Source organism: Prunus dulcis, chromosome 5 (genome assembly GCF_902201215.1).
Source record: "Prunus dulcis chromosome 5, ALMONDv2, whole genome shotgun sequence".
In the NCBI taxonomy this organism is placed as follows: Eukaryota; Viridiplantae; Streptophyta; class Magnoliopsida; order Rosales; family Rosaceae; genus Prunus; species Prunus dulcis.
Genome location: NC_047654.1, coordinates 16,705,185 through 16,732,455, shown reverse-complemented (window position 1 = coordinate 16,732,455; position 27,271 = coordinate 16,705,185). Strand labels below are relative to the sequence as shown.

At 38.0% G+C, this 27,271-nt stretch overlaps 7 protein-coding genes and 1 long non-coding RNA gene across 10 annotated transcripts; 5 read left to right on the top strand and 3 right to left on the bottom strand.

Moving 5' to 3' along the window:
- Positions 1 to 458: 458 nt before the first annotated feature.
- LOC117628282 lies at positions 459 to 2,601 on the bottom strand. Its single transcript, XM_034360700.1, has 4 exons — positions 2,278 to 2,601; positions 2,028 to 2,149; positions 917 to 1,102; positions 459 to 787 (listed from the first exon to the last, which is right to left on the bottom strand). Exons 1-4 carry the CDS (start codon positions 2,497 to 2,499, stop codon positions 694 to 696), a joined length of 624 nt encoding a protein of 207 aa, XP_034216591.1. The 5' UTR covers positions 2,500 to 2,601; the 3' UTR covers positions 459 to 693.
- A 2,376-nt stretch (positions 2,602 to 4,977) lies between these two features.
- LOC117628318 (protein ASPARTIC PROTEASE IN GUARD CELL 2-like) lies at positions 4,978 to 6,645 on the top strand. 2 transcript variants are annotated; one of them, XM_034360739.1, is made up of 3 exons: positions 4,978 to 5,656; positions 5,736 to 6,208; positions 6,344 to 6,645. In XM_034360739.1, the coding sequence occupies exons 1-3, from the start codon at positions 4,984 to 4,986 to the stop codon at positions 6,548 to 6,550; spliced, it is 1,353 nt and encodes a 450-aa protein (XP_034216630.1). In that variant the 5' UTR covers positions 4,978 to 4,983; the 3' UTR covers positions 6,551 to 6,645. The 2 variants fall into 2 exon arrangements, with proteins under 2 accessions (XP_034216630.1, XP_034216631.1); XM_034360740.1 differs by having other exon boundaries at positions 5,736 to 6,264.
- Positions 6,646 to 7,109: 464 nt separating this feature from the next.
- Positions 7,110 to 9,162, top strand: LOC117627975 (single-stranded DNA-binding protein, mitochondrial). Its single transcript, XM_034360304.1, has 4 exons — positions 7,110 to 7,605; positions 7,709 to 7,935; positions 8,668 to 8,768; positions 8,917 to 9,162. Exons 1-4 carry the CDS (start codon positions 7,318 to 7,320, stop codon positions 8,994 to 8,996), a joined length of 696 nt encoding a protein of 231 aa, XP_034216195.1. The 5' UTR covers positions 7,110 to 7,317; the 3' UTR covers positions 8,997 to 9,162.
- Positions 9,163 to 9,335: 173 nt separating this feature from the next.
- On the top strand, positions 9,336 to 10,797 carry LOC117627891 (peptidyl-prolyl cis-trans isomerase CYP26-2, chloroplastic). The gene is made up of 2 exons (XM_034360176.1): positions 9,336 to 10,480; positions 10,582 to 10,797. The coding sequence occupies exons 1-2, from the start codon at positions 9,594 to 9,596 to the stop codon at positions 10,682 to 10,684; spliced, it is 990 nt and encodes a 329-aa protein (XP_034216067.1). The 5' UTR covers positions 9,336 to 9,593; the 3' UTR covers positions 10,685 to 10,797.
- Positions 10,768 to 15,067, bottom strand: LOC117627890. The gene is made up of 7 exons (XM_034360174.1): positions 14,688 to 15,067; positions 14,146 to 14,368; positions 13,794 to 13,917; positions 13,332 to 13,669; positions 12,043 to 13,015; positions 11,416 to 11,594; positions 10,768 to 11,154 (listed from the first exon to the last, which is right to left on the bottom strand). Exons 1-7 carry the CDS (start codon positions 14,771 to 14,773, stop codon positions 11,059 to 11,061), a joined length of 2,019 nt encoding a protein of 672 aa, XP_034216065.1. The 5' UTR covers positions 14,774 to 15,067; the 3' UTR covers positions 10,768 to 11,058.
- A 1,820-nt stretch (positions 15,068 to 16,887) lies between these two features.
- LOC117627910 (piriformospora indica-insensitive protein 2-like) lies at positions 16,888 to 19,001 on the top strand. 2 transcript variants are annotated; one of them, XM_034360223.1, is made up of 3 exons: positions 16,888 to 17,053; positions 17,325 to 17,634; positions 17,744 to 19,001. In XM_034360223.1, exons 2-3 carry the CDS (start codon positions 17,398 to 17,400, stop codon positions 18,959 to 18,961), a joined length of 1,455 nt encoding a protein of 484 aa, XP_034216114.1. In that variant the 5' UTR covers positions 16,888 to 17,053; positions 17,325 to 17,397; the 3' UTR covers positions 18,962 to 19,001. The 2 variants fall into 2 exon arrangements, with proteins under 2 accessions (XP_034216114.1, XP_034216115.1); XM_034360224.1 differs by having other exon boundaries at positions 17,035 to 17,634.
- A 637-nt stretch (positions 19,002 to 19,638) lies between these two features.
- LOC117627911 (mavicyanin-like) lies at positions 19,639 to 20,753 on the top strand. The gene is made up of 2 exons (XM_034360225.1): positions 19,639 to 20,011; positions 20,237 to 20,753. The coding sequence occupies exons 1-2, from the start codon at positions 19,828 to 19,830 to the stop codon at positions 20,560 to 20,562; spliced, it is 510 nt and encodes a 169-aa protein (XP_034216116.1). The 5' UTR covers positions 19,639 to 19,827; the 3' UTR covers positions 20,563 to 20,753.
- Positions 20,754 to 21,006: 253 nt separating this feature from the next.
- On the bottom strand, positions 21,007 to 21,940 carry LOC117628777. The gene is made up of 3 exons (XR_004586016.1): positions 21,825 to 21,940; positions 21,478 to 21,724; positions 21,007 to 21,354 (listed from the first exon to the last, which is right to left on the bottom strand). It is a non-coding gene; the product is annotated as an uncharacterized LOC117628777 (long non-coding RNA).
- Between the last annotated feature and the right edge of the window lie 5,331 nt (positions 21,941 to 27,271).

The window sequence follows — 27,271 nt, the reverse complement described above, 5'->3', positions numbered from 1 at the left end:
ATTCCATTAACCAACTCCACTCATATTTAATAAACATTAAATTTAAACAAGCATTCAATCAAACAAGAGGGACAAAAAGAAAACCATTAACTTGAATAGTTGTTGGATTAAAAGAGAAATAATAATTAATTGAAGACGGGCGACTTAACTGTTCAGGAGTTCCAAGGAAGAACCTTTTATCATGTTTGAAAAGTAGAACAATGGCAAGAGAGCTTGTGTTTCTCCTCTCCCTTTTTTCCAAAATAAAAAAAAATGGTGCCAAATGTTGCATTGCTATATCATGTTACTGAAATTAAAGTAGATTAACCAGATACTTAAATTTAGTGTTGTACTTTTAATTTAAAGAAAGTGTTTGGTTTCACATGGATATCATGAGTGATGTTGCTCATGCAGGTTGCTCATACGTTGCAAATGACAGAAGCTCTTGTTCTTAACTCGGGTTACTGTGTACAAAAAAATAAAATAAAATAACCAGATTTTATAAAAATCAGAAAAATTACTACATGATCTGTCAGTTCCTTCCAGTATTGGTTTTGTAATTTTTGTGTGTGTGGGTTATGTGAGAGCGAAAAAGAAAAAGAAAAAAAAAAAGGAAATTAACTGAGGCTGCAATGCACCCAAATGGCTCAATCTGCTGAACCTGCTACGCTATGCCTTCGAAATCAAAATTATAAACAGCTTTCAACAACCACTTCACTTTCTCCTTGACTTCCTTGATTTCCAAATGATTGCATAAGGGTTTGGGCAGATTCTGTATGGGACTTTTGGCGGAGGAACAGCAGGGACACTGCGGCATTCATGTACAAAATAGAAACCCAACAAAAAAAAAAAAAGATTAGAAGAAGAGGTGGAAGCGGGTAAATTTAATTTACTATGTTTCTGAGAGATGGTAAAAGAAAGAAAGAATGAATCCTACTGTAATCCAGCAATGTCAATCTGTGAAAAGTCCATATTGTTGGTTGAACAACTGTCGAGGACTGGTGTTGTTGTTCCACTGGTCCTCGTACGTAATGGTGTGGAGGAGGGTGGTGGTTGCTTGATGCCCAGAATTCTACAATTCAACTTGTTTGCAATGCTGCTGCTGCCGTGGGCCATTGCCAACCTATACCAATTACCAAATGAGAAATATATAAACAAGTTTTACTTCAAGTTGATTGGAAAGAATTATCTGTGCGTGCAGAATAAATAAAAGAAACATCCAAAAACTTTGATAGGGAAACTCAGGACCACTTCTTCTATGATTACCTACAGAACAGAGGTAGCTAGCTAGATAGCAATGGCATTGGCATTTACTAACATTTCTAAAACTGGCGTCATGTAAACAGCATCATGTTTGGTTTGTTAATATGGGATTCGACTACCTAATCCAATGATTCTTGATGAGCCACATGTTATATCAAAAAGCCAAAAGGGATAATCTTATATCATTCAACACACCCTACTGCAGGGTCACCCAGATAAACTTTGTATATATATATATATATATATATATGTTGTCTCAAACTATTTGCTAAGTCTAAGTAGAGTGGAGCCCGAAAATTTATGGCTAGCGATTTTGTTTCACCAACATGTCACATGCATAGCTTGTTTGTACATAACTCAAATGAACCAAGGATCATGGTCCCGTCCCATTATCATCCCACTAAAGGAGAACAAATTTATTTGTGACGAGATGCTATTGTGACAGCATCTGAAGTCAATCATATATTTTTATATAAGAAAGCTAAAACGCATAATAATATGTGATTGACTTGAAATACTGGCATAATAATAATAAAATTTATCTCCCAATGGCAATTTCACACGGTACACATTAAATAAGGCGTACCATAAAGTGAATAATGTGAAATCCACCTAAACCCATCTGACAGTTGACCTCTTCTGTTCTGCCAGGACCTTCCTATGAAACTCACCTTATCTCATCACTGAATTTCAAAATTAAAGGCTTTGAATTTAGTCCATCAAGAACATCATCGTCATCACAATCATACATATAGAGATTAAACATTGGTACTAATCAAGCTTACCTGTAGAGAAAGCTGTGATCATGGAGGCCAAGCACAAGAGTTGAGGCCCCAATCTCTGTCACCACAGCTGCAATCTTCTTCCCATCTTGATCACCTTCTGTCACAATCATTTCAACCTTTGTCTGTAAATCATCATATCATATACACTGGTAATTTGAACATTTACATATAATCAGCAGCAAATTAATTAAAAGGTCACATAAACAACAACATTTAATTGGTAGCTAGGCCTAGGTAGAGGGTTGCTTACGTTGGGGAAGGTGTTGCAGATGTCTTTGAAAGAGAGGGCCAACTGGAAGCCCTTCAAGCGGAGAAGCCTGGTTTTGTTCTTGTTTCTGGATCTTGAGGTTGAAAAAACATGGAGCAGAGTTATCAAGTCCCCATAGCGAACAAGGTTGTCAAGTGCCCATTTCAGAGCTGTTCTTGCTGCTTCCACGTCTTCAACCACCACCACTATTCTCCTCACATCCATAACCTGCTCTCTGCTCTCTTTCCCCCTCTCTCTCTCTCTCTCTCTCTGTCTTTGTAATTTGGGGTTTGTTTTGTGAGGAGAACTCAAAAGAAAACTCACAGATTAAATTATTTATGACTCGTCTCTGTCTTGGCTCCTTTTAAATGAGTTTGATATATATTATACATCAATCAACCACATACTACTTGCTTCACCACATAGCTGACCAGAAACCACAAACCACAATAATTAATTAATTAAACAAATAAATAAATATTATTATATTAGGTCTTTGTACAAGTTAGATTAGATGTGCATGCAAAATCAGATAACTTCTTGGTTATGTCTATATATGACATTTTATGTTGTTGAATAAAATAAAAGTTACACGCTGTATATGAATTAGTTTACCAATTGTGGTCCAATGTAAGTGAAGTTATACTTCATGAATAACAAATTTAGAATCTCTCTAGAAAAAGATGCCGAGTTTAAATAGTTTTTCTCTCACAAGATTAAAATAGTTATTTGCTCAGGTATAATTTTTGATGTCACATTACATATTCGCCCTTTGCCTTAGAGCATTTGGCTGAATATTTTTTCATGATTTGATGAGATTTTGGGTACTAATCTTAAATTGTTTACAAACTTCAAATTTGATCGTGCCCGTTAATGCTTATGGGATCTAAGACCTAGAAAACTGGCATCTATTTTTCAAGAATTAAAAACTGTTGCCGGGATTTTTCCAGATTGCCCCAATTATCACGGAAAAATTATTTTCTCATTTAAATCTCGAGTGATTTTAGAATATTATGATAATACGGTCATATAATATATTTTATACACGTGTTATAATATAAGTGAATATTTATTGATATTATTTCTTAAAAGATAGAAAATAAAATATGTCGTCCATTTATATTATAACACGTATACAAGATGTACCATATAATTATATTACCGTAATATTCTATAATTTCACCTAAATCTCCTGCCCTAACCAAGTCAAAACTATGATCCACTTTTCTAGCAATACTTTGAAATTTGAATTAATGATTAAAAACAGAAACTTGTCATGTCAATGGATAAAACAGAATTGAAAAATTCTTTCGGAAAAACTGAAATATAAATATATGACAAGCAAGAACCTCAAATAAACCTATCTAATACGTACGGATTAAAAACAAAAAACAAATGTTTTTGTTCTAACATACCTGGTGGATGGTTACCTTAGCTACACAAAATTACAAATTAGAATAATATTTTTGGTCTGGCTGATATATAATTAATTTTATTTATACATGCCACCATTTTGTGGGGTTTAGACTCCACTCATATTAAAATAAAGGATATGAAACCATGGCGTGGGGGCTTGGTCACTTTGATTATTAAGTCACTCAACGACGAGAAAAAAGGAGTCGTGTCGTCAGTTTGGTTGTGGCGTTTCTGTCTCTGTGTCTTTGATCTATCTTCTTGTTTGTTTGTCGTCTTTGTTGTGGTTCCAAGGGCACTCATTTTGAGTGACAGTTGCTTCCTAAAATATGCGTGAAATTCATGACCGACATTGCGTCTCACCACCAGACAGAAATTTATATAAAAACAAATGAAAATAAATCCCCATGAGCAAACTGCCAACTGAGTTTAGGTTTTGTAGGTGTTATTTGAAGTGGAAGGAGCCCAGGACTCTGGTCGCATGCATGTTGAAGAATGAGTCGGCGACTCATATGTGCTTGAGACCAATTTTATTGGGCTACAAGGCCCCAAGCTTGGTTAACTTGGGCTTTAATTTGCTTTCGACCCACCAATCGGTCAGCCTATTAAGATGATAGACTTGGGCCCACACGAAGAGACACTTCCGCGGTCTGGGCCAACAATACTGCTGGGTTGATTTGTGTGTTAAACCCAATTAGCTTAAAATTAGATTAGATTAGATACATGCATAAGAGTAAATGCACGAACCAAATACTATACTTGAATTGAATTGGATTGATGTCTATATATAAAACAAAAGACAGAAAATTGTGAAACATTAACCACTGCCTATTATATACGATTTTAGATTCCCATTTGGATTTTGTAAACTTCATAGATTGCCCTTCAAAGTGTTTCTATTTTTATCCTTTACCTTCTTATCCCATCTACACATTTTTTTTTAAAAAAGAAACCAATGACTCTGTTCTTTAAATGAATTTGTGCAGCAATAAATTCTGTTATAGAATTTTTTTTATTTTTTAAGTGCTAGTAGTGGATAAGATAGAGAGATCATAGAATACTATGGTAGCACGACTAGGTGTTCATGTTTTATTATAACTATATAAATGAATTCATTGTATATGTGATTAGGCACAAATATTTGGGAATTTAATTAAGTAAGTAATTAAAACTTACATAAAGTCATTTCACAAAGAAAGAAAGTGCATGACGCGTTGGTCTTATCCCCTCTTCAGTTTGCATGCTTAAATAGTTAAATTCTGCGAAATAATCTCCATCCATATCCCCATTTCAACAATGGCCAAAGCTCTTGTTAAATATTTTGGTATTGCTCTTGTGTTAATACTTGTGACTTTTCTGATATGCTCGGAAGCCAGGTCTAATAAATCAGGCTCATCCTCTTCTCGCACCATCAGATTTCCTCTCTACCACAGAGAAAAGTTCATAGCTTCAAACTTCAAGGACCAACGCTCCCTTGTCCGGACTCGTCTGGCCCGCGACAATGCGCGCTTTCATCGTCGTCATGCATCATCTTCTGCTCAGTTCCACAAGCACTCTGGGAATGATCTTAACTATACTGCCGTGCTCGAGGAAGGCGGGGAGTACGTCACCGTTTTGAAAGTGGGAAGTCCGTCGCAGAACGTGCAGCTGCTTGTGGACATAGGTACGCCTTTGACATGGTGGCAGTGCCAGCCCAATTGCAAGTATTGCTACTCCACGCCGCACCACATTTTTGATACGAGCACGTCGTCCACGTATACTGAGACGGATTGCGCCGAGGGATTCTGCGATGTAACCCAGCTTTTTATACTGGGTTGCATTCGCCGCGACGATCCCAAGTGCCATTACAGGGTTCAATACGTCGACGGGTCTGTCTCCCAAGGCGTCATGGCGAGAGATGTTGTCGCCACCTCTGAGGGTGTGACTCTCCATAACTCTTTCTCTTTCGGATGTGGACGAAGCAATCAAGGTGCATGCCATCGGTTTATAAATGAAAATTAATAATATTGTCCATTTTTAACTGATACTAATATAATGTTGTTTACAAGGTGTGACAATGTTCAATGCGGACGCTACGGGGATCCTAGGGTTTGTACCGGGCGGATATTCGTTTCCCTCTCAACTCCAGGCTAACACATTCAGCTTCTGTCTCCCTACTTACAATACCACTACGAGTGGAAGTCTGTACCTGAATTATTACCCGTCGGCTTTTCAGTATTCAAGTAGATCGATGTTGATTATTAGAACGGGCCACTATTATTTGGATTTCAGCGGGGTAGAAATTAACCAGGAAGCAATTCCAATTCCTCCAGAGAACTGGCAATGTGACCGGGAAGGGGTTGGCGGTGTGATTATTGACACAGGGAGCACCATAACCAGGTTCCCCAAGAAAGCCTATGACATATTCAAAGACTATTTCCTGCGTAACGCTCAGGGCTTGCCTTTATCGCAACCCGAAGAGCAGTTAGATACTTGCTTCAATGTGGCAGGTGTCGGAGAGTGGGAAGGCTTCGTCCCTAAGGTTTTCATTTTTAAGTTTACATTGAATTGGAAGAATTGATCGAAAGAAAGAACCACGTACGTACTGCTTTAGTCAAACAAATGACCTAACTAATATCTGCAATTTGATTTTTGTTTTCAACTTTACTTTTTTCAGGTTAGATTTTTGTTCAAGTGGCCGTCTGGTCGGCCCCTGGAGTTCGAGACAGGTCAGCTTCTGATGTCGGTGGGCAATAACAAATATTGCCTTGCATTTGGCGCAGGAGGACCCACCACAATCATTGGGAGTTGGCAGCTACAAGGCTCGCTTGTTGGCTTCGATCTTCCTAATCATCTTGTCGGATTTCTCCGTGCAAGTTGTTAGTCTATTTCATTAGCTAGCTCGCTCGATTGATTGTTGTACAATATGCAATTAACAAAAATAATAATCAATATTGCATAATCTATTCTACACTCAAATTGGTATGTCATGAGAAATTCCACAAAAATTAAATAAAGCATATATATATATATATAACGTCCTTCACAAGGAGGAGGAGGTAAGTGTGGAAATCTGAGAAATTATCATGCTAAAATCGGCTTATTGTTAAAAACCTAGAAAATGATTGATTTTGTAATCCTTCTCTAATTCATAATTTGTTCTCTCAAGTGTGTCTAAATTATGCCAAAGAGCACTAAAACCACTGCACATTATTACAGTTCAACATTATGTCAAATATGGTTATTGGACAAAATATTTGTCCAACAAGGTCCAATTGAGTGAAAAAGGTCTTGATTTACATACTAACGTTCTCAGTTTCAAACTCTCATTGCACCTTGATAGTTTATTTGTGGGAAAACTCTCATCTCCTTCTACTTATGGCAACAACAAAAAAACAGCTTTTGAGTTTAAAAATTACCCATCTGCATCTTACCGAAACCAGGCCTATTTTCTTTTCTTTGGGTACAAAAACGAGGTACCATTTTAAGAATTTGTTTGGGCTTGAATCTCAATTAAGGCCAGTTTTTTCGGGTCGACCCAGACCAGTTTTTTTCCAACGCCCAAGTCCCAAAAGGGTTTAAGCTGCCCAACCAAAAACCCTCAAAAATCCAGAGAGAAATTGAGCACCATAGCCATTTACCACTCTGAAAATGTCTACCTCCTCCTCCCTGGCTACGCTCTCCAGGAGACTCTGTCGCTCTCTGCACTCAAATCCTATGAATGTACTCTCTATGCGCTTCTGCACCACCACGACCACCGACCTCTCCTCCTCCTCCAGCGACAGCTCTGACTCAGACGAGTCCAACCCTCTCAACTCGGAGCCCAACTCGCCCCAAGACAACGTCCCCCCACCACAGCCGCCACCAGAGGACTCCAATCCGAAAAAAATTTTCTACGATCGCCCGCTCGAGAACGGCCTCGACGTAGGCATTTACAAGGTACATTTCACTCGCACCATTTCGTTTGGTCCTTTCAAATATTTCAGTGTCTCAGAAATTGGGGTTTAGGGTTTTGATTGTGTGAGTCTGCGCGTGGGTTCAGGCGATACTGGTGGGGCTGGTGGGGCAGAGTCCGTTGCAGAAGAAGCTGAAGAGCGGGGCCACGGTCACCATGTTTTCTGTTGGGACCGGCGGCATTCGGAACAACCGGAGGCCGTTCAATAACGAGGACCCGTCGGAGTACGCAAATCGCTGTGCCATTCAGTGGCACCGCGTTTGCATTTATCCAGATAATCTTGGCATGATCGCCATGAAGAATGCTTTGCCTGGGTGAGAAGAAGTTTTCTCTTCACAGCTTAAATATCATGCTTCAAATTACTGTGCTTTGTGATTGTTTATGATGTTATATATGTTATGTTTACTCTTCAAAAGGCACAAAACTCATCGGATGACTCTTCTTCGTACAAATGCATGTAAATTTTGATAATGTGATTTGGAAGATTTTGTCGTGCCTTTTGGATAATTGGGACTAGCAAATTTGTCAACAGTGTATTTTTAAGCAGAAATTGTGAGGGTTTTGTGGAATTTTTGGTGATCGAATTAAAATGGAGCCTTTGTTGTAAGGAAAATTCAATGGAGATGTGATCACAGTCAAAATTGTAACAACTTGTACATCTAGATGGAAAGGAGGGTGTTTGGAGGATGTAAACTTAATGGAAGAAGGAGTTGTTTGAGATTGCAGTAACTTTGATCCTTATGAAGGAAAGTAAGTAATCGAAATTGGATATTTGTTGAGTAATGATTTTACCAATTGCTTTGTGGGCTTGTGGTTTGATGTCGCAATTTTGTAAACCATTCTGGTTTGTGCTTCCAAAGCTAGTCTCTAGTTTTAGATTGCAGTAAACTGTCATACCTTAATGTCCACTGCTGCTTAGTTCTTATCTTGATCATGGCCTCCCTTCCATGAGTGCAGAAGTTTGATTTATCTTTTTATTCTGTTGATTGGAGATTATAACCAGTTCTGCAATTGGCAGTAACATATAGAAATTTGATATGTTGCAGTTCACGTTTATACTTGGAAGGTAATCTGGAGACCAAAATATTTACTGACCCGATAAGTGGGCTTGTTCGACGTGTTAGAGAGATTGCTGTTCGTAGAAATGGTATGTACTCTGTCAATTTAAAATTGCGTAGGATAACCTCAACCTATTATGTTATCTCTTCCTGTTTGTATGTTTGTGTTCTTTTTTTCTTTTTGCTATCAAGAGATATATAATTTGTAATTTTCATCATGTTTCCTGTAATTTGCAGGTCGCCTTGTGTTTTTGGGTAAAGGTGATGGTGCTGAACAACCGCCGAAATGGGGGCTGAAAAGTGTTGGCTACTACTGAAAACTTTGTTTTTAGTTGTGACACAGATTTTATTGACTGAAAGATTTTTTACTTTGTAATTAATTCTCTATTCCGCTTGAGACCAAGGGGAAGGAAGATCATGGTGCTATTATGCTGCTATTGTTGTAGCGTTTGCAGATTAATATTGGTCTTCTTTTTATTTCTTGCTCATTTTTCCCGTAGGTAAAGGATTTATATAGTTATGACGTTGTTCGACAATTTTCATAGTCTAATTTGACGTCCATCAATTGCTTTAAGAGTATGTTTAAAAACGTGATTAACATAAAAGCTTAGTATTACAATATGCACTTGATTATTAACAGTGATTAAGCAAATCACAAAAGAAGCTGATTGGATTGACTCTGGTTGTCCAGATTGATAGTGTGGTTTTTAGGTACCACAAAAATCATATGTTCCAAGGCATTTGGATAAGCTTTGGATATTTCTTATCCACAAAATCTCCACACCTAAAAGGAGTGAATACAGAGTATATATGAAGTAATGCTTTTGGCCATGAATTTTATACGATTCAGCCATGATGCTCTGAAGAAGACAGACCTAGCAAAAAAATAAAATACTCTCTCCTTGACAAGAGAGATGTTACAAAGCCCAAAATTCTTGCAATCCTCCGCTCCTCCTCCAACACCACCATCACCCGTTCCACAACTCCAAGTTGTACCCACTTGCTCATCCTTCCCTTCCATCAAACAATGCTGCAAATTCTCACGTAGAGATCTCACAATTGGAAGCAATTCTCTTATACTTGCTCTTCTGGCCTCGCAGAGTTTAGAGGCTTTGTTACCGTCCAGAGCACAAGCCGAGAACCTTGTAGACGACGACACAAACAGAACTGAACAAGAAGCACAAACTTCAAATGCTACTGCTGCTACATGCACTGACAGAAGCCCAACAAAGCGTGCATTTCTCGATATATCCATTGATGGAGAGCCTGTTGGTCGCATAATAATTGGGCTACACGAAGACGATGCCCCTGTTGGAGCTGCGAGATTTGGCAGTCTTGTGAGTGGAGCTGCTGGGACTAGCTACAGAAGGAAAGAGTTTGTTAAGATTATGCCCAACTACGTTCAACATGGAGGCGTGAGATCTTTTGGTGTAGATGCTGAGCTCGCAAAGAAGACAGGAACCAATTTGGAAGTTGACAATCTGACGGAAGAGTGGGACAGACTGAATGAAAAGTGTGCAGGGATCAAGAACAAGGCTGGAACTGTGGGCATTGTTGTGAGAGATCCTTCAAGACCACCCCCCAAGATGAAGTTGGTTGCCCGAAAAGGGAAGTTGGAGATTGATCAAGAGGAGGTTGGCACGGCCCCGAATGGAACAGAGTTTGTGATCACCACCAAGGATTCGCCTGAGCTCGATGCTTCAACATTGGTGGTTGGAACAGTCCTGGAAGGTAAGGAGGTGGTGGAGAAGATTGGTGCGGTGAAGACAGTCCAAGAGAATACCAGTTCACCTTATTTCAGGTAAACCCTTCTATATAAACCTAAACCATCCTCCTCATATAGCCTTCAAGGCTTCACCTTTGTGATGATATTTAGACACTAACAAAGCAGGTCGTCCGCAGGGTGGCCAAGCTGATAGGAGATAAGAGAGCTGTTGTGGCCGAAAGAGGATTCAACCGCCCTTACACAAAGGTGGTTATCACAAACTGTGGCTTGATGAAGTAACATACTACTCGGCAAATTTTTCTTTTTGGTTCGTCTTTCCAGTTTTGTAAGAAGAGAAACACTTCAATGCAATACATCAAGTCTTTGTAGAAGTCTTAATCAATTTCTATTCCCAAAAAAATTTGATAACTATGTTTATTTAAACCGCAAGTTGCCCAGCTGATAAGGAGAATGTTACAGTTTTTAAGTTGGGCAATTAGGGAATGTTACACTCTAATCTTGTAATATAGTACAACACTTCTAAAGCTTTCAAATGGGATTTGATGCCATGAGAGAGGGACATTCGAATGGGGAATGCTACAACCTAACCTCATATCACAACCAATCCTGGACCTCCTTGGATACCATTTTACGGGTGGCAAAAAATCAGTCAGCTACTGTTTAGTGTTTCGAGTTAAAACAGTTGGCTTCATTCTTTTTGGAGGAGGAGACGTGAAAAGATTTCTGATTGAAGTGACAGGGTCATCGACCTGTACAAATGATCAAACGCCAAATGATGATACTACTCAGAAAACAATTCGACAATAAACAAACCCAAATTTACATATAAAAACACAGACGGACTACATGCATTCAAACATGTCTCTGTGTGTGTGTGTGTGTAATATTGCAAACTGCCAATTCCCATGTTGGGCAAAGAAGGGATACTGATGAGTTCCAAAACATAGGCTGGGAAGGGATAATCTCAGTCAACATGTAGGCACAAAAGGAGAAGTAGGACTCAAGAATACCTTAATTATGGATTTAGACGAAGGAGAACCCCCTTCCTGTCGTTGTAAAGCAGATAGTGTTTGTTTCCATCCAGGTGCCCCATTACCTGCTGATACAATCCAGGGGCAGAAATATCTATGCTGCCTGATAGGATCAAACTCCATCGTGCAACCAGGCAATACATGCGTTAGGTCCTTCCCTGCAAGAATAGACAAAGCAAATTATTGAAATCTATTTTGATACCATACGGGAAATGCCTTGACAAGGGAGCAAAGAGACGTCATGTCATGCATATGAAATACAAGCTGCTGACAATGTTCTTGATTACAAAACTTTGACCAATCTGTCAGTGATTATAGTTGCAGGTACCAATTATAGGACCAAATAATAGTCAAAACAGATAATTAGGAACATTAGCATGAAACAGACCTATTGGTGCATTTACGGAACATGTCTATGTGGCAATTAACTGCATCAATAAATAAAGCAAAACAAGCACAAAACTAGAAAAGGTGGAGTTGGGGACAAAATTATAGAAGCAAAAGATATATAATTTTAGTGTTTACGAAACAAGCAAGGAGACTAGTGTATCTATGCATTCTATAAGGAAAATATAATAATAATCCCATGGAATACACATTGCTTACCACTACTGCAGGCCACAAGTTCATTGTTTATGGGAATTAGCACTCTGTTTTCACTACCCTCGCAGTTTGAGGTGGGTTGGGCATCAGTTATGGAGCTGTTAACATCTGCATTGTCTTCCAAGTTAGATGGAACACTTGGAGAATCTTGTTTTTCGCTGCCATCCACAACGATTCCTGATTGTAACAATTTTCCTTCGCTAGAAACCATCACCAGCGAGTCATTTTTGTCCGTTTCACCATTTTCATATGTGATATTGGCGTCAGAGGCTGTTCTAGGGTCCCTGACTTCTGAATTCTCCAATCCGACATTTCCTGCATTTTCTCGGTCATGTTTGTCCCCCTTATCCATCTGGGAATCAGATTGCATAACTTCTTGGCTAACAGACATACTATCTCTAAACTCAGAATCATATGAAAACCGGGCCCTTAAATTCCGGCCAATAACAGGTAAAGAAATTGTTGCTTTGAAGTTCTGTTTTGTTGGTGGAGGACCCCCAGCAATTGTCAAATTTAAATTTGAGAACCTCTCCTTCGACAATGTTGCACCATCTGAGCCAGCACCTACAGTATCTACCCTATTGTCAAGATGATTTTTAGTGCTTGAATCAGGGGTTCCAGGATGACTTTCAGAATGTACTTCTGCATACCCAACTAATCTGAAAAATTCCAGAGGCCGTGGAACTGTTGAGAAAGCCCATAATCCTACACTGGCTCCACAAAGCTTGCAATCTAAGACAACAGAATTGGGTTCAGACTGTATAGAACTAGAAGTGCTGGCATTTCTCTCTACCTCCACAAGTTCATCATTCCTAGTAGAGTGCACATTGATGCTTGGATTTTGTCCATTAGTAGCTGAATGAGATGAACTTGAAATATTTGCCTTCATGACCGAATGATTTAGTCTGTTCTCAGAATCAACAACATAAGGTAGTGAACGAGGTTCCCAGCCGCATAAGCTTATGAGCTTTTGTGCCTGCAAAAACGATTCAAACATGATTAGTCTACATGAAGAAAGCAAGAACACTAGAAACTATTAAGATTTCTGAAAAAATAAAAGATTCCGAAAGTGTTAAGAATCAGATTGAGAAGATATGAAAGAGTGATGCACAAGTACATACAATGAAGAAAGCAACATTTAGCAATCAAAAATGAAGGAAAAGGACTCAGATATCTCAACACAAGTAATATCAGCAACAACAGGCAAACCGAAGATCAATTATAAAATTTTTGCCAACACGACATGCAAAACGGTTAGGGGTGGTAGAAGTGCAAATTAAACAGGTGCAAACCTGATAATACAACTTAGCAGAATCTGCACTGCCTTCATTGTCAGAATGTTCTGTTCTAGCAATGTCGCCAGACCCATTGCCATAAAACATAGAAGACTGTCCAAGAAATTGCTCGAGCTGAGGGCTCTTCATGTACTGAATGGCTGAAGAAGAAATCACAGGAAGAACTGACAGTTGTAAAAGAGCAGAGCAGCGTTCTCTAAATTTATCAACTAAAACCGGAGGCGGGGTAGGTGGAAACTCTGCCAGTATTTCATCACAAGTATTGTCAATCCATGGACAAAGTATTTTATGTCCATTGTCCAGCTTTAAACTAAATACCAAGGCTGCCTTCTCAACTGGAAAACACAGGAAATAGCTTTAATTTAGGATGAATATAAGTTAATAACAAATATTTGCTTCTTAATTTACAGCAATTGATTAATTGGTGGAAGATTTAGCATAAAGAGAAGAATAACATGCCTTGCTGCTGATTCCAAGATGATGGAGTAGAAAAGAAGAGACGTGCCCCGCATGATTCACATGCTATTATATCCGTATCTACATTGATCCAACCTCTTCTGGCACAATTTATAGCACTGACCACCTGTTCAACATTGGAGAAATCTGTATTATGTAATGGCTTCATTGTAAATGACTCGTTAACCAACGACGTTGTTTCACCATACCCTAGTTTCTCTTTTAAACACAACAACACAGCAAAGGCAAAACCAGAGCTTATTTCAAGACCATATTCGGAGCTATTTTAGTTAGCTAACAAACAAGTGAACACTAACCATACAAAACCCGTTCTGATGTATGATAGAATTCTAACCTTAGGCTTGGCAAACCAAGTCATAGACTTGAATGTAGCTACCCTCCTCATAAGATCCCCACGGTCCCATGGCCTACAGAGTGGAGCATGAGCCGGTGCAGGGGGAACTGACAAATGCTGCGCGGCCTCCACTCTATCACTTCTCGATTTTGGTTCCACCAATGCTAATGCAGAAGATGGATTTGCTCGCTTTTTGCCTCTTGATGTTTGTGCACTCGATGAACTGTTAGGAAAAAGAAAAAAACAATGAGCATTCTATGGTTTAGCTAACAATTACAAATACAATTTCCATAAATCCTACACAAGAACAGTCAAACGGTTTATGGTAATTTTATTTAATAAAATGAATTAATATGATATAATCTGGCATTGAACGATGGCTAAAGACCATGCGATTTCAATAGCACAATCCTAATTATGCTGAGAGATGAAACTTCTCCAATCAAACTCTTATAAGCAAGCATAGAAATCGATATCTTCATTGACGGAAAACGAGCAAGAAAATTAGGAGGAAAATTTGAAGGAAAAAAATATTTACGAACCCGGAAGTGGGGCTTGGCGCAGATTTGGGAGCGAAAAAGAGCTTGTCCATGATGGAATGGAACCTCTTCTCAGAATCTTTCGACATTAGTTTTCTTTCTTCTTCGTTTTCCAGAAGAAATTGGAATATTGGAGTATGAGAATAGCTTCGGGAAGTTCAGAGCTAATGACCTAATTAAGATATAAAAGCTGTGCGGTAGCGTATATATTGTACGTGCTTGCTGTTGCTGGTGAATGTGAATCTCTCAAGCTAACACAAAATTGTTTCCTCCTCCTTTCTCTTTTGCTTGAAATCGGGTTCTAATTCTAGGGCGGGCCACGACGGCGTTTCGCAGTGAGGGTGATTAATAGATTTCACTTGTTTCTACAGCTCCAGCTCCTTGATATTCTTTATGGCGCGTTATAGCAAGGTAACCTTCCTTTTAGACGAAAGAATTGAAAATTATATAAAATTATAAAATAATTAAATTTAGATTTTTATTATTTAAATTTTTGACAATGGAAGGTTTCATTGTTTGAATTTATATATGTCAAATTTTATAAATGACACTATAAAAATTGTGAAATGACGACTATTTTAGTGGAAATTAAACTTGAGAATTTGATGCCCCAATTTTCACAATTTTTTTCTCGCGTCATTTAGTAAATTCCGCACTTAAGTTGCCAAACAAGGGAATTATTAATTTTTCTCTTAAATTCCCGATTTTTAGCTAAATTCCGAATTGCTCTCTCTCTTAAATGCCCAACTTTTAGTTAAATTCCGAGTTGTTTTCTTTTATCCAAATTAAGGGTAAAAGAATTAGTGTAACCTAAATGTTTCAACCCAATGATATTTCTTTAATATTCATGTCCTATTTGGTTGGGTCAGTTTGCTAAGACAGTATGCCAATTCCAAGTTCGATACTCATTCTGATGTTTTTTTTTTTCTCTGGAACTCGTCCCTTTGTATTAAGTAGTTAGAATATCACTTTGTCGGAAAAAAAAAAAATTGTAATACATTTTTAATTCCATATCACCTTGAAATAATAATTAAAAAAACACAACAGCAAAAAAAAAAAAAAAAAAAAAAAAAAAAAAAAAAAAAAAAAAAAAAAAAAAAAAAAAGGAAAAAAAAAAAGGGCAAATATGAAGTCCAAAGATTTATATTGTTCTTCTTCATAATTGAAGGTAGTAGAATTTTATAGAAAAAGAAAATAGATATATAAAAAGACAAGTTAAAATGCAACGCGGATATCACTTTTTACTATCCTCAATTAAAAATATAATGATATAAGAGATAACTTTTCCACGTGTTATTATGTTTACAGGTAAGTTTTTTTGGGTATGTGGAGCTACCTTCAGTTAGAATGTAAAGTTTGCTCCATGCAAATTGAGAGATCTCAAGACTAGAGTCATTCTATAGTGAGAGCCTTATATAAAGTCTTTAGATGAGGTCATATCTTTTAATTAATCATTGAATTAAACTATACAACAGTTAAAAAATAGGGCATCATTTAAGGGCCTCATCTCACTATAGAATTCTGCTCAAGGGTAATGATATTTGGGCCTCAAGGTTGACGACGTAGGCCCATACCTTATATACACACTATCAAGATTTGATCCAAACTAATGATGGATATTTGGGCCACGAGAGATTCAAGAGGCCCATCACTTTCGTTAGAGTGGAGATGACATGCTAAACTAAAATAAAATGTACAGAATCAGTAGGCCTGCACTCTGCAGCTCTCTAACACACATAGATGGTGGACTACATTTTACACTGCACTACATATAATTATATATAATATATATATATATATATAGCCTTTTCTTGTCAAGGGTGGTCCAAATATAATAAAAGTGGTTCTTTCCTGCATTGCAATTTGCTTTCACTCTCATCTTTTTGTTTTCTTTCTGGGCAGTGGGCACCAGCCAGCTATCCTAGCAATAAGACTGTATGTGATCAGAGATGATATGTTATGGTAAAGTATATATGATTCACTTAATTTAATAAAAAATGCACTTCAAATTTCTCCATCATTCAATTCAAATGCGTGTCTCATAAATCGGTCCCCTGGCTAGCTACAAAAAGCCTTCATCTATCTACTTCTGTCAAGCTAAGCACTAATCAGTCTCTGCTGTGCAAACCAAGTTGCTGAAATTTCTGCCATAAGTTCATAATCAATGTTTTAATCCCATTCCGACACAAACTCCCAAGCTAGCTACTCGATGACCTTCTTCTTTAACATGCTCACCTCTCTCTCTCTCGCTCTCTCCAATATCTTCCTCTTTCTTTTTTCTGTAAACAACTTTTGAAGTGTCTTCACCCTACTATACTAACAGCCTAATGCCATAATTATCTTACTTACTGGCTTGCAGCCGCTCCTAGGTACTCTCTTGTGCATTGTGCCTTTGCATTAGCCATAATTAGCTAGCTAACCCCCAACTGCCACCACTTTTAATATAACTCGTGCATCTTTCACACCATAATTTTGTTTAGATAGATATCGTTAATGGTGGTTCTGCCAAGGCTGCCTTTCTCTTTTCACATCTACTTCAATTTATTATGAGCATTTACTTCTCTTTTCCTTTTATAGTCTGGGTTTTCACTGTTCAGGATTCTTCATTTCTATTTTGCTTCTCTTTCTTTTGTGTACCAGTTTTTTTTCAAACAAGTTAGTTACCAGCCAGCCAGAGCAGAGCCAGGCCATATATTCTTTGTTTCTATTGGCAATGAAGAACTTCTCCACTATTGCAACTCAATATATTTATGTGCTATTCTTCTTGCACTGCTGCTGCTGCACCATGTTTGTTCTGGTTTTAGTGCAAGCAGCAGACCCTTCATCATCGGAAGCACCCATGCACAAAGCAGAGCAACAAGCTCTTTACTCTGCTGTTCAAGCCTTTGTGGGCAGCTGGTGGAACGGCTCAGATCTTTATCCTGACCCTTGTGGCTGGACCCCAATTCAGGTATTAATATCCCAATGATCAGTTGTAATTGTCATCAGCACTTGAATTTCCACAATTTTCAATCTGCATTATTTGTGAAACTCAGAAATGTTTTAATGATCATGCGCAGGGAGTCTATTGTGATCTCTACAATGACTTCTGGTATGTTAGTGTTATAAACATCGGGCCGCTCTACGACAACTCTCTTCGGTGCACCACAAATATTGCTGAGTTTTCACATCACCTGTTCAACCTCAAGCACTTGAAGGTCCTCTCATTTTTCAGTTGCTTCCTCTCACCAAGCCAAAACCCTATAACAATTTCCACTTCGAACTGGGAAAAGCTTGCAAACAGCTTAGAATCCTTGGAGTTTCGATCAAACCCCGGTCTCATTGGAACAGTTCCAAACACTTTTGGTTACCTCAGAAACCTGCAATCTCTAGTTCTGCTAGAAAATGGATTAGGAGGCAACTTGCCTGAGGAAATAGGCACTTTGGTCAACTTGAGGCGGCTTGTCCTTGCAGGAAACCAATTTTCAGGTAAGATTCCAGAAAGCTTTGGAGGGTTGAGTAAGCTCTTAATATTGGATGCAAGCAGAAATAAACTGTCTGGTTCATTGCCTTTTACTTTTGGAAGTTTGACTTCACTTCTAAAGCTGGACTTAAGCAACAATATGTTGGAGGGGAAGTTGCCTAGAGAGATTGGAAGGCTAAAAAATCTCACACTTTTAGACCTTGGCAGTAACAAAATATCTGGTGGGTTAGCTCAGTCACTTGAAGAACTGGTTTCCGTAAAAGAAATGGTGATATCCAACAACCCAATGGGGGGCGGCTTGAAGAGCATTGAGTGGCAAAATCTACAAAGCTTGGAAATTTTGGACCTTTCAAACACATGCTTGACAGGGAACATTCACAAGTCCATGGCAGAAATGAAAAGGCTTAGATTTTTAGGACTTAACAGCAACAATCTCTCAGGAAGAGTATCTCCAAGGCTGGCAGCTCTGCCTTGCATTGGTGCTCTTTACCTTTATGGCAACAATTTCACTGGAGAACTTGAATTCTCAGAATCCTTTTATAGGAGGATGGGGAGGCGCTTTGGAGCTTGGAACAACCCAAAACTTTGTTACAGGGCTGAAGTAAATTCAACAGGCCATGTTCCTTATGGGGTAAAATCATGTAAGCAAGAAACCACTATTTCTGGTAATGTTATTTCAAATGCCAAGTTCAGTGAAGCAAATTGGGATCACAGTATCCAATTTGTGGCATCCTTGGGATTTTCAAGTTGTAATCTTGATGGGGTTCTGTGGGTTATTATTGTCCAAGGGATGTTGTTTATTCTTCTTCTTTGAAATGTAGCCTCATAGATGAAATTAATAACTGTTTCCAACACCATTTTTCCTCTTTATAGATTATCCTTTGTAAGTTTTCATTTACTGTCAACAACAAGAACTAAAAACTGAGAGCCAAAAGAACAGCCCTTTTCACTAGTCACTTCTACCCTGAATCTGAAAATTGCTAGAGTGAAAAGTACTTTTAAAAAAACAAGAAAGAAGGCTCAATTCAAAGTTTGTTAAAAATCAATCAACCTATAATATTGCAATCTTAAGCTAAGTAAAAGAATGGCCGGCATTTAGTCAAAGAGCTCAGCAGTCGTTCAGTACTTGATGAGGAAAGTTTCAGTTTCAGTTTCAGTTTCAGTTTCACCATGTGATATAACTTAGTACTTGGAATCTAACTGTACCCAATTCTGCTTCACCACCCAGTCATTCAGAGAACAGAGGCCACATTTTTTAACCATCTGACTTTTTGCAAATTATAATTAACAGGCTGCTGCTCAACACAGAAAGTTTATGATTTTGAGTTACATTTACCACACGGTAAGAAACATTTTCCTGACTGTCCTCTCAGCATCTCAGCTAGTTTCACTCAACAGCCTCATCCTCAGCTGTCATTTGAAAAACAGTTGTACCAAGTCAAAGATAGGCCTTGCTCAACGGCTACCTTCAACAAGCCCACCACCTCCACTTTTTACTCCTAACAATCCTCAGTTTGTTTTTTAACCTTCAGTAACAAACTAATTCAACTGCAGTAGTCTCCCCTCTTTTTAAGTCCAACCCAATGCCCTCACTTCCTCATCAAACACTATCACTTTCTTCTTCCTAGCGCTAGAGATCAACCAAGCAGAGAGCTCCCTACACAATCCAAATTCTACTTCATGGAACCCTCCAAAGTAGTTCTCTTCTTTTTTCTTCTTTCTACCTTCCAAGTCTTGTTTGTAACTTGCATGAAATTTGAAGTTGGAGGCAAGAATGGGTGGGAGGTCCCCAAATCAAAGAATGACCAACAAATGTATAACCAATGGGCATCAGATAACAGGTTCAAGGTCGATGACACTCTCCGTAAGTACTCCATCTATATCTACATACACACTCTTTAATTAAGCACCTAAACCCTACCTCCGAATTACTTTTGTAAGGGGTTTGTAACTTAAGTGGTTGAGAACAATTACCCTTGCACCCGAGGTCCTGAATTCGAAGCCTCTCTAGTGCAATAGCGCTTTTTTCTAATTAAGCTTGCCACTTAACTTGAGTAATATTGTTTTGCTTTGTTTTTCATGGACTTAGATTTCAACTACACCAAAGACTCGGTGCTGGTGGTGACCAAGGACGAGTACGAAAAATGCCATTCTGCTCATCCCATCTTCTTCTCCAACCATGGTGTGACTGTGTTCACATTAGACCGGCCTGGTTTGTTCTATTTCATTAGTGGGGTTTCTGGGCACTGCGAGAGAGGCCAGAAGATGATCATCAAAGTGTTGGAACCAGCAAGCCCACCTCAATCTGCTGACCAGAACGAGCAGAAGAATGATGCTGCAGTTGCAATGGCTACCATCTCTTCTGCAACTCTCATGTCCTGCATTATGTCATTTGTGGGGGTCCTTTTCTTCTGAATGCAGTGATTAGTGATGGTTTATATTTTCCTTTGCTATTTTTTCCCATACCCCTGATTCTTAATTAGGTTTTTTCTTTTAGTTCGTTTCCATTAATTGGGTCAGTTGAGATTAAAAGGAGTGTAGGACTGGAACTGATTTTGATTAGGAAATTATATTTGTTTGAAGTATGATATTTCTCTATTGAATTATTATTATTGTTATTATTTTATCTTCTTTTTTTGGGTACAGATTGGTTTTAACTCTTGAACAAATTATTTGCATCCATCTTAGTACAAACCATAAAGCAGAAAACTGTTTGTGGCTCTACCCATTGAATCTTTATTTACAATTTTGATTCAATATCAATATGAACTGGTTTTTCAATACCAATATCAACATATACAAAACATATGTTTCTGATATATAATAGTAGGGCATTGGATCAGGACATTAACGGGATGTTATACTAACACCAGTCTTATAATGTGTTTTTGGCCCATTTTAACAAAGCTTCCCCATGAAAGGAAAACCCACTATCCCAACGGGTCCAGTGGAAAAGGATTTTCACTTGCAGATCGGTGTATCGCTTATCGTCCTTTTAGCAGTGTTATGGTAGCTTCATTTGCGGAGCAAATATTGTCATACTGTGGTAGAGGATAGACTGAGCTTTGGAAAGTAAATATAGGAGAAGCTGGTATTTTTTCTGCCACCAATAATCTTCAATAGCAAGACCCTGAAGCTATATACATGAGATTTTTCAGAAAATATCCCGCCCATGGCAGGCATACTCCAGGGACATATAGCCGCACACTGCACAGGAAATTCATTATCCACTGACTTATTATTATTCCTGACATAACATGCTAAAAAGCATATTACACAAGTTTAGTCGGGAAATAACAATTCTGATAATAGGAAAGAAATGATTCTTACAGAGTTCCCACAACCTTCTGACTGAGTGTTTGCTGGATTCTGTGTCCCTTGAAAGATACGTGCGAATCCAAAATCTGAAAATTTTGGGCTCATCTTCTCATCCAACACCTTCAAACAGGAATCATGGTGGAGATAAACAAGTCCTCTAGCAACACCTTGAATAATGTTGAAGCGTTTAGCCCAATCAAGCACTGCTCCTCTCATTGCCATTAGAAATGAAATCAATAGTTCCCCTGAGTTGGGCATACTATGATAGGAAGAGCTCAGACATTATCAAGGATATTGAAGAAAGATAGGTAACAATGAGAAAATATTGCAGCCAACCATAAAGGGTCAATGAAACTAACCCAATAATATCATATCCAAGCTTTTGTTTCGCATCAACTTCTCATCATCTTTAATGCAGCAACCCATGAGCTTTACAAGATTGTTGTGTTGGACTTTGGAGATCAACAGAAACTCATTCTTTAACACTTCTATGCCTTGCCCTGACCTAATAGATAGTCTTTTTCGAAAAATCGGCCTAGGGGCGGCTAGGCGCTAGGCCGGCCCTATTTTTTTATATAGATTTTCTTTTCCTGACTTTAAAGAAAACCTACTGTCGTCTCCTTCTCTCTCTCTCTCTCTCTCTCTCTCTCTCTCTCTCTCTCTCTCAAAAACCTCCTGCAATATCCTATGTATCAAAAGAGCTTTTTTTTTCTAATTAAGATTGCCACTTAACTTGGGTAATGTTATTTTGCTTTGTTTTACACGGACTTAGATTTCAACCTCACCAAAGACTCGGTGATGGCGGAGACCAAGGACGAGTACGAAAAATGCCATTCTGCTCATTCCATTTTCTTCTCCAACAATGGTGTAAGGGATGGGTTTTAAAGAGTATAGCCGTGCGGCTATACTATTAAAATAAAAAATTATTTAAGAGGTCCAGCCGCCCGGCTATACTATTTAAATAAAAAATATGACTCTAGAGTATAGCCGGCGGCTTTACTTTTTAAATAAAAAAATATATCCAATGAGTATAGCCGCTCGGCTATACTATTTAGATAAAAAAATATTGAAATAGTATAGTCAAGGGCGATACTATTTCAATTAAAAAATATATTTAAGGAGTATAGCCGTTCGACGGTACTGTTTAAATAAAAATATATATATTTAATTAGTATAGCCGCACGGCTATACGCTTTGAATATACTTTTTGTGTGTGTATAATTTCCTTCCCTATTATACTCTTTAAATATATATATTTTTTATATATAATTCCACCGCCACCACCAGAGCTCAACAGCTCCGAAGAATCAAGCTCTCCTCTGTTAATGCTCAACAGCCCCAATTCCTTTGGTAACTACTAATTCCAATCAATTTTCTCTCTTTTTGCCTTGGTTTGGAATGTTTTTGAACTTTCGATCCTGCTGTCGACTAAGTGTTTGATGTTTTGACTGTGAAGGATTTCTGGACTTCTCACCAAAAGCTCAGCCCAGCAGAGTTGGGAACTTTCCTCACGTGGAAGTGAACTACGCGGTACATGTCTACATCCCAGGTAACCAAATTCTCTAATTCTCAGATCCATTAGCAAATGCCTTGACTTGAGCTTTGAGCCTTTAGACCCTGGATTAATTGTATACTTGCAGTTTATATACCACCAGCACCAAGGAAAGAGATGGCCATTTTTCAACAACCAATTTCAGATCCATTAGCAAATACCATGACTTTGAGTAAATGAATACATAAGATATTTTGTAAGGAAAACAGAAAAAAAAGCAGAATTTACCGAATGAAGAAAGGCCTCATTTTTTGAATTCAAATGGGCTCTTTTCCTCGGTTGTTCTTTATCTCTGTCAATTTGACAAGGTTGCCAATGTATGCAACTGTATCAATTTTGACTCATCTACAATTCATGATCTGTTGTAAAGTATAAAGTAGTGGAGCCCACTTACTATTTGTTTGTAGACTTTGGTGCATGAGTTTATTGTAGATTCACGGGTGTCATTCACCTTTTCCTATAAAAGGCTTCTCTCTTATGCAAATAAGCGACACTACGATCAGAGAGATAGAAGAGAAGGAAGAAAGAGGGTGAGTGAGTGGAGAGGAAAGAGAGCAGAGAGAAATTCTCCAAGAGAGAAAATTCAGTGAGCCACACATATTGTAAACACTAAAGTTGTAGCCCTATTATTTTATATAGTGAAAAGTTACTGCTGCTGCTCTCCGAGGACGTAGGCATAGCCGAACCTCGTTAAATGTTGTGTCTCATCTACTTTACGTGCAGCTCAATATTCGCACATATTCCAGTTCATTTTATAACACGTTATCAGCACGAAAAGCTCTCAACGTGGGATATGTTTTGATGAACCCAGGAGATAAGCACTCTGTTTTCTTTATATTGTTTATTTATTATTATTACTATTCATCATGCTCAACATATCTATCCCTTCATAGATCCTGAGTTTGACTGCATCTATTATGGCCCATCAGATAAGTAGTTCCTCAAGTATGCTCTGGAGGCCGACTCTTATGACTTGCCTAGGTTTGATGGTTTGAATTTTATAAGGGGGTGGCAGGGAAAGAAGATAATGTTTGTGGATGTAGATGCCCAAAGTTTTTTTTTTTTTTTTCACAAAGATAGCTGCACATGCCCACCAAGTTAGATTCCAAATTGCTTTAGGTGTAGGTCACTCAAGTGTTGGCACCTACTTCATCTTTTTATCTCTAGCCTTTTGACAAAGTGGCATGTGCCATCATTTCCCCATTTGAAAAGCCCCCGTATGACAAATAAGGAAGCTAGCAAATAAGCTCCCTATCTTTTCAATTATTATTATTTTATACTATTTAATATCAATATTGGTGCATGTGTGTGCAGATTATAGGAGAAAAACATTTGATTTGGGGAGACAAGCGTGCTATCTTCCACAAACGATAACAATATAATATAATATTATCTGATCGTGGTGTTGATAATAACCCACCAACAATTGCCTTTAATTTATATATACAATAATTCTATTATTAGCTTTAATGGACGGTTTCACCTTCTATATTTTCAGTGGTGGTTTTTATCCCCACAACTATTTTATTTACTGTATGGTGCAAGTTCATTACCCATACAATTTATTTACTGTATAATGTAGGTTTATTATTCATACAACAGTATTTATTTAAAAGGGTGGTGTGGGTTTATCGTCCACGCCTTTACTTTTATTTAAATGTATGGAGCAGAATTAGTGCCCATACAAGCACGTTTACTTTATCGCAAATTTACTTTTACTTAAAGTATGATGTGGAATTAACCCTCATACTTTATGAATTTACTTTACCGCACATTTAATTTTATTTAAGGTATGGTGCGGGATTAACGTCCATACAGCAAACAATTTAATTTATGAATTTATTTTACCGCACATTTACATTTATTTAAAGTATGGTGCGGGTTTATCGTCCATACCAGTAATTTATTTACCAGTAATTTATTTACAAGCAATTTATTTTATGGATTAATTGTGTGGTATGATGAGTTTTTTTTCAGTATACAGATCATGACCAGAAGTTCCTTGATCCTCATCATACAATTACATCAGGACTTGAAGATCCTTGATGATGATATTGATATGAGAACTGGCAGTCTCTCCGGTACTATACTTGTAAACAAGAGATCGGACTTGAAGATCCTTGATCCTTGACATGTAAATAAGGACCTAGAGTTCCTTGATGATGTAATAGTACCATATTGGTTAAAAGTGCCGTACACATGAATAATAACTGTACTGGCAAATGTACTGCACACATGAATAGATATGTATTCATGACTTGATGAATAGTACTATACACATGAATAGTGACGTATGCATAAATATTAACCATTTTGGGTAAACCGTCACTATATACAAAAGGGAACCTGCAGTTCCTTAAACTCATGGATGAGCAATTAAATGAGATGCCTAAGTTTCTCAAAATATGGACAATTATGTAAGGACTTGAAGTCCCAAAATATGTACAGAAAATTGTAAAAATGTCCATACCATGAGAATATGTGATTTTGGCCCGAAGTTCAAAATCTAAAGGGATTGAATATCCATACCATGAGAATATGTGATTTTGGCCTGAAGTTCAAAATCTAACAGTGTTGAGAACCTAAAGTTCCAACAGTTAAATGGACAACCCTTGAGGTATTATTGCAAATTGTGGTACACCACATATTTCTTTGGCATAAGAGAATGATGAATTTAATAAAGTTCGATTTTGTTATAATCGACACCTCAAGGAAGAAATATATTTTGTGAATTCCGGTTGTTAAAAATACACCGTGAAATGGATAATATCAGTATAAACCTCAAATGATGAATTGAGGCTCCCCACATATTTTGTTATATCTGGGCCAGAAGCCCATGGATCCAAATATATGAGAGATCCTGAACTTGAAGTTGTGGGTATATAGTAGTTAATGCTCTTCACTACTATATTGTGATATTAGCGTGACTTTTACTCAATCCATATTTCATGTCCATTTGAAAAGGGCGAATAAATTCTGAGTTTGTGTTTAGCCCGGTCCAGAAGTTACGGGCTCACATGCATTGAAATATGAAATTTGGGAGAGTCGATGTGGTTATTTGAACCTATAAGGCACAAGGTTCCAAACCGTCATTTTGAAAAGACGTAAAAACCACAGGTGCAAGTTTAAGAATGTGCGCAATTATTATAACAGGAAATGAGCATACAACAGATAGATTTTTACACCTGCAATGAAGGTGCAGCCCCTGTAAAATCTATAAAATTACATTATGTTCTGGAAGCCTCTGAAGGAAGAGGACGGCGCCTCTTAAGCTTAGCCATGAGCCTCTCGTGGTCTCCCAAAATTCTTTCATTTGAGACCTGCAGCATGTCTAGCCTTCTCAGTGTATCAACAGAGTACGAACTCACCAGTTTCAACAAGGCATTATTCTCTCCTTTAAGTTTCTCAACCTCCTGTTGAGACTCATGAAGCATTCTTTGAAGAGATGAATTTTCAGTTGTTAGCTTTTGAACCTCGTTTGCTCTAGCACGCAAACGATCAGCCATGTTAGAAACAGAAGTAGCACTCTGAATGCTAAAAGCCATTGAGTCATCAATAGCCTCTTCCTCAGACCTCCCTGTTAACAGTATTTCATCCATTGGAGTAATGAAATTCCTAGCTACTATGACAGCAGTAACATCATTCATCATCACAGAATCATTAACTGTGAGATGACGATTTTGGGATACAAAGGATGGACGCCAAACTTTGGCGTCACTGGTTGGTGTGGGAGCATCATTTAAATTGAAATAATTTGGGCAGGAAGAAGAGGAAGCCATTTTAAGAAGGTTTCAAAGAAAGTCTTACAAAAACTAAAGTTTCAGAAAATGAAGGAAGTTGAGTTGAAACGCAGTTGCTCCAATCAAGTTTTGCAAAGGCAATATCTATAGACGAAAATGTGGCAACATTTCCAGGATCCCAATATCTTCTCGAATCCCCATATTATCTTTTTCTTTCCCAGAGTCCAAAACTTCACGTGGCCTCTAATAATGCCTGTCGGCACTTTCGGCGTTTTCAAGTATTATTTTCGTCAAAGCCGATCTTGCTTTACGGATTTCACGGAGCTACTTTTTCAAAAGTATCCCGAGAATCTCGCAATTTTTCCTATGGTTAATTTGAAATTCACCGGTTCTACCTATTCCTCTTATTTGTGTATAAATGTGTTACTAACGAAATTTTCTTTGCAGAAGACATCCAGTTTTCTCCATACCTAGTGATGCGATATCTACTTGTTTTTCTTATCAGTAAGCACTC

Excerpts from the sequence above, each read along its gene's own strand:
- LOC117628282 (XM_034360700.1), bottom strand. The coding sequence starts at position 2,499 with ATGGATGTGAGGAGAATAGTGGTGGTGGTTGAAGACGTGGAAGCAGCA. Across the intron at positions 1,103-2,027 it reads GATCACAGCTTTCTCTACAG|GTTGGCAATGGCCCACGGCA; the intron begins GTAAGCTTGATT and ends TAATTGGTATAG. Across the intron at positions 788-916 it reads ATTGACATTGCTGGATTACA|TGTCCCTGCTGTTCCTCCGC; the intron begins GTAGGATTCATT and ends TGAATGCCGCAG.
- LOC117628318 (XM_034360739.1), top strand. The coding sequence starts at position 4,984 with ATGGCCAAAGCTCTTGTTAAATATTTTGGTATTGCTCTTGTGTTAATA. Across the intron at positions 5,657-5,735 it reads ATGTGGACGAAGCAATCAAG|GTGTGACAATGTTCAATGCG; the intron begins GTGCATGCCATC and ends GTTGTTTACAAG. Across the intron at positions 6,209-6,343 it reads GGGAAGGCTTCGTCCCTAAG|GTTAGATTTTTGTTCAAGTG; the intron begins GTTTTCATTTTT and ends TACTTTTTTCAG.
- LOC117627975 (XM_034360304.1), top strand. The coding sequence starts at position 7,318 with ATGTCTACCTCCTCCTCCCTGGCTACGCTCTCCAGGAGACTCTGTCGC. Across the intron at positions 7,936-8,667 it reads ATGAAGAATGCTTTGCCTGG|TTCACGTTTATACTTGGAAG; the intron begins GTGAGAAGAAGT and ends GATATGTTGCAG. Across the intron at positions 8,769-8,916 it reads GATTGCTGTTCGTAGAAATG|GTCGCCTTGTGTTTTTGGGT; the intron begins GTATGTACTCTG and ends TGTAATTTGCAG.
- LOC117627891 (XM_034360176.1), top strand. The coding sequence starts at position 9,594 with ATGTTACAAAGCCCAAAATTCTTGCAATCCTCCGCTCCTCCTCCAACA. Across the intron at positions 10,481-10,581 it reads ACCAGTTCACCTTATTTCAG|GGTGGCCAAGCTGATAGGAG; the intron begins GTAAACCCTTCT and ends GGTCGTCCGCAG.
- LOC117627890 (XM_034360174.1), bottom strand. The coding sequence starts at position 14,773 with ATGTCGAAAGATTCTGAGAAGAGGTTCCATTCCATCATGGACAAGCTC. Across the intron at positions 13,918-14,145 it reads CTTGGTTTGCCAAGCCTAAG|GTGGTCAGTGCTATAAATTG; the intron begins GTTAGAATTCTA and ends AATGTTGAACAG. Across the intron at positions 13,016-13,331 it reads CTGCTAAGTTGTATTATCAG|GCACAAAAGCTCATAAGCTT; the intron begins GTTTGCACCTGT and ends TCGTTTTTGCAG.
- LOC117627910 (XM_034360223.1), top strand. The coding sequence starts at position 17,398 with ATGAAGAACTTCTCCACTATTGCAACTCAATATATTTATGTGCTATTC. Across the intron at positions 17,635-17,743 it reads GTGGCTGGACCCCAATTCAG|GGAGTCTATTGTGATCTCTA; the intron begins GTATTAATATCC and ends GATCATGCGCAG.
- LOC117627911 (XM_034360225.1), top strand. The coding sequence starts at position 19,828 with ATGGAACCCTCCAAAGTAGTTCTCTTCTTTTTTCTTCTTTCTACCTTC. Across the intron at positions 20,012-20,236 it reads CAAGGTCGATGACACTCTCC|ATTTCAACTACACCAAAGAC; the intron begins GTAAGTACTCCA and ends TCATGGACTTAG.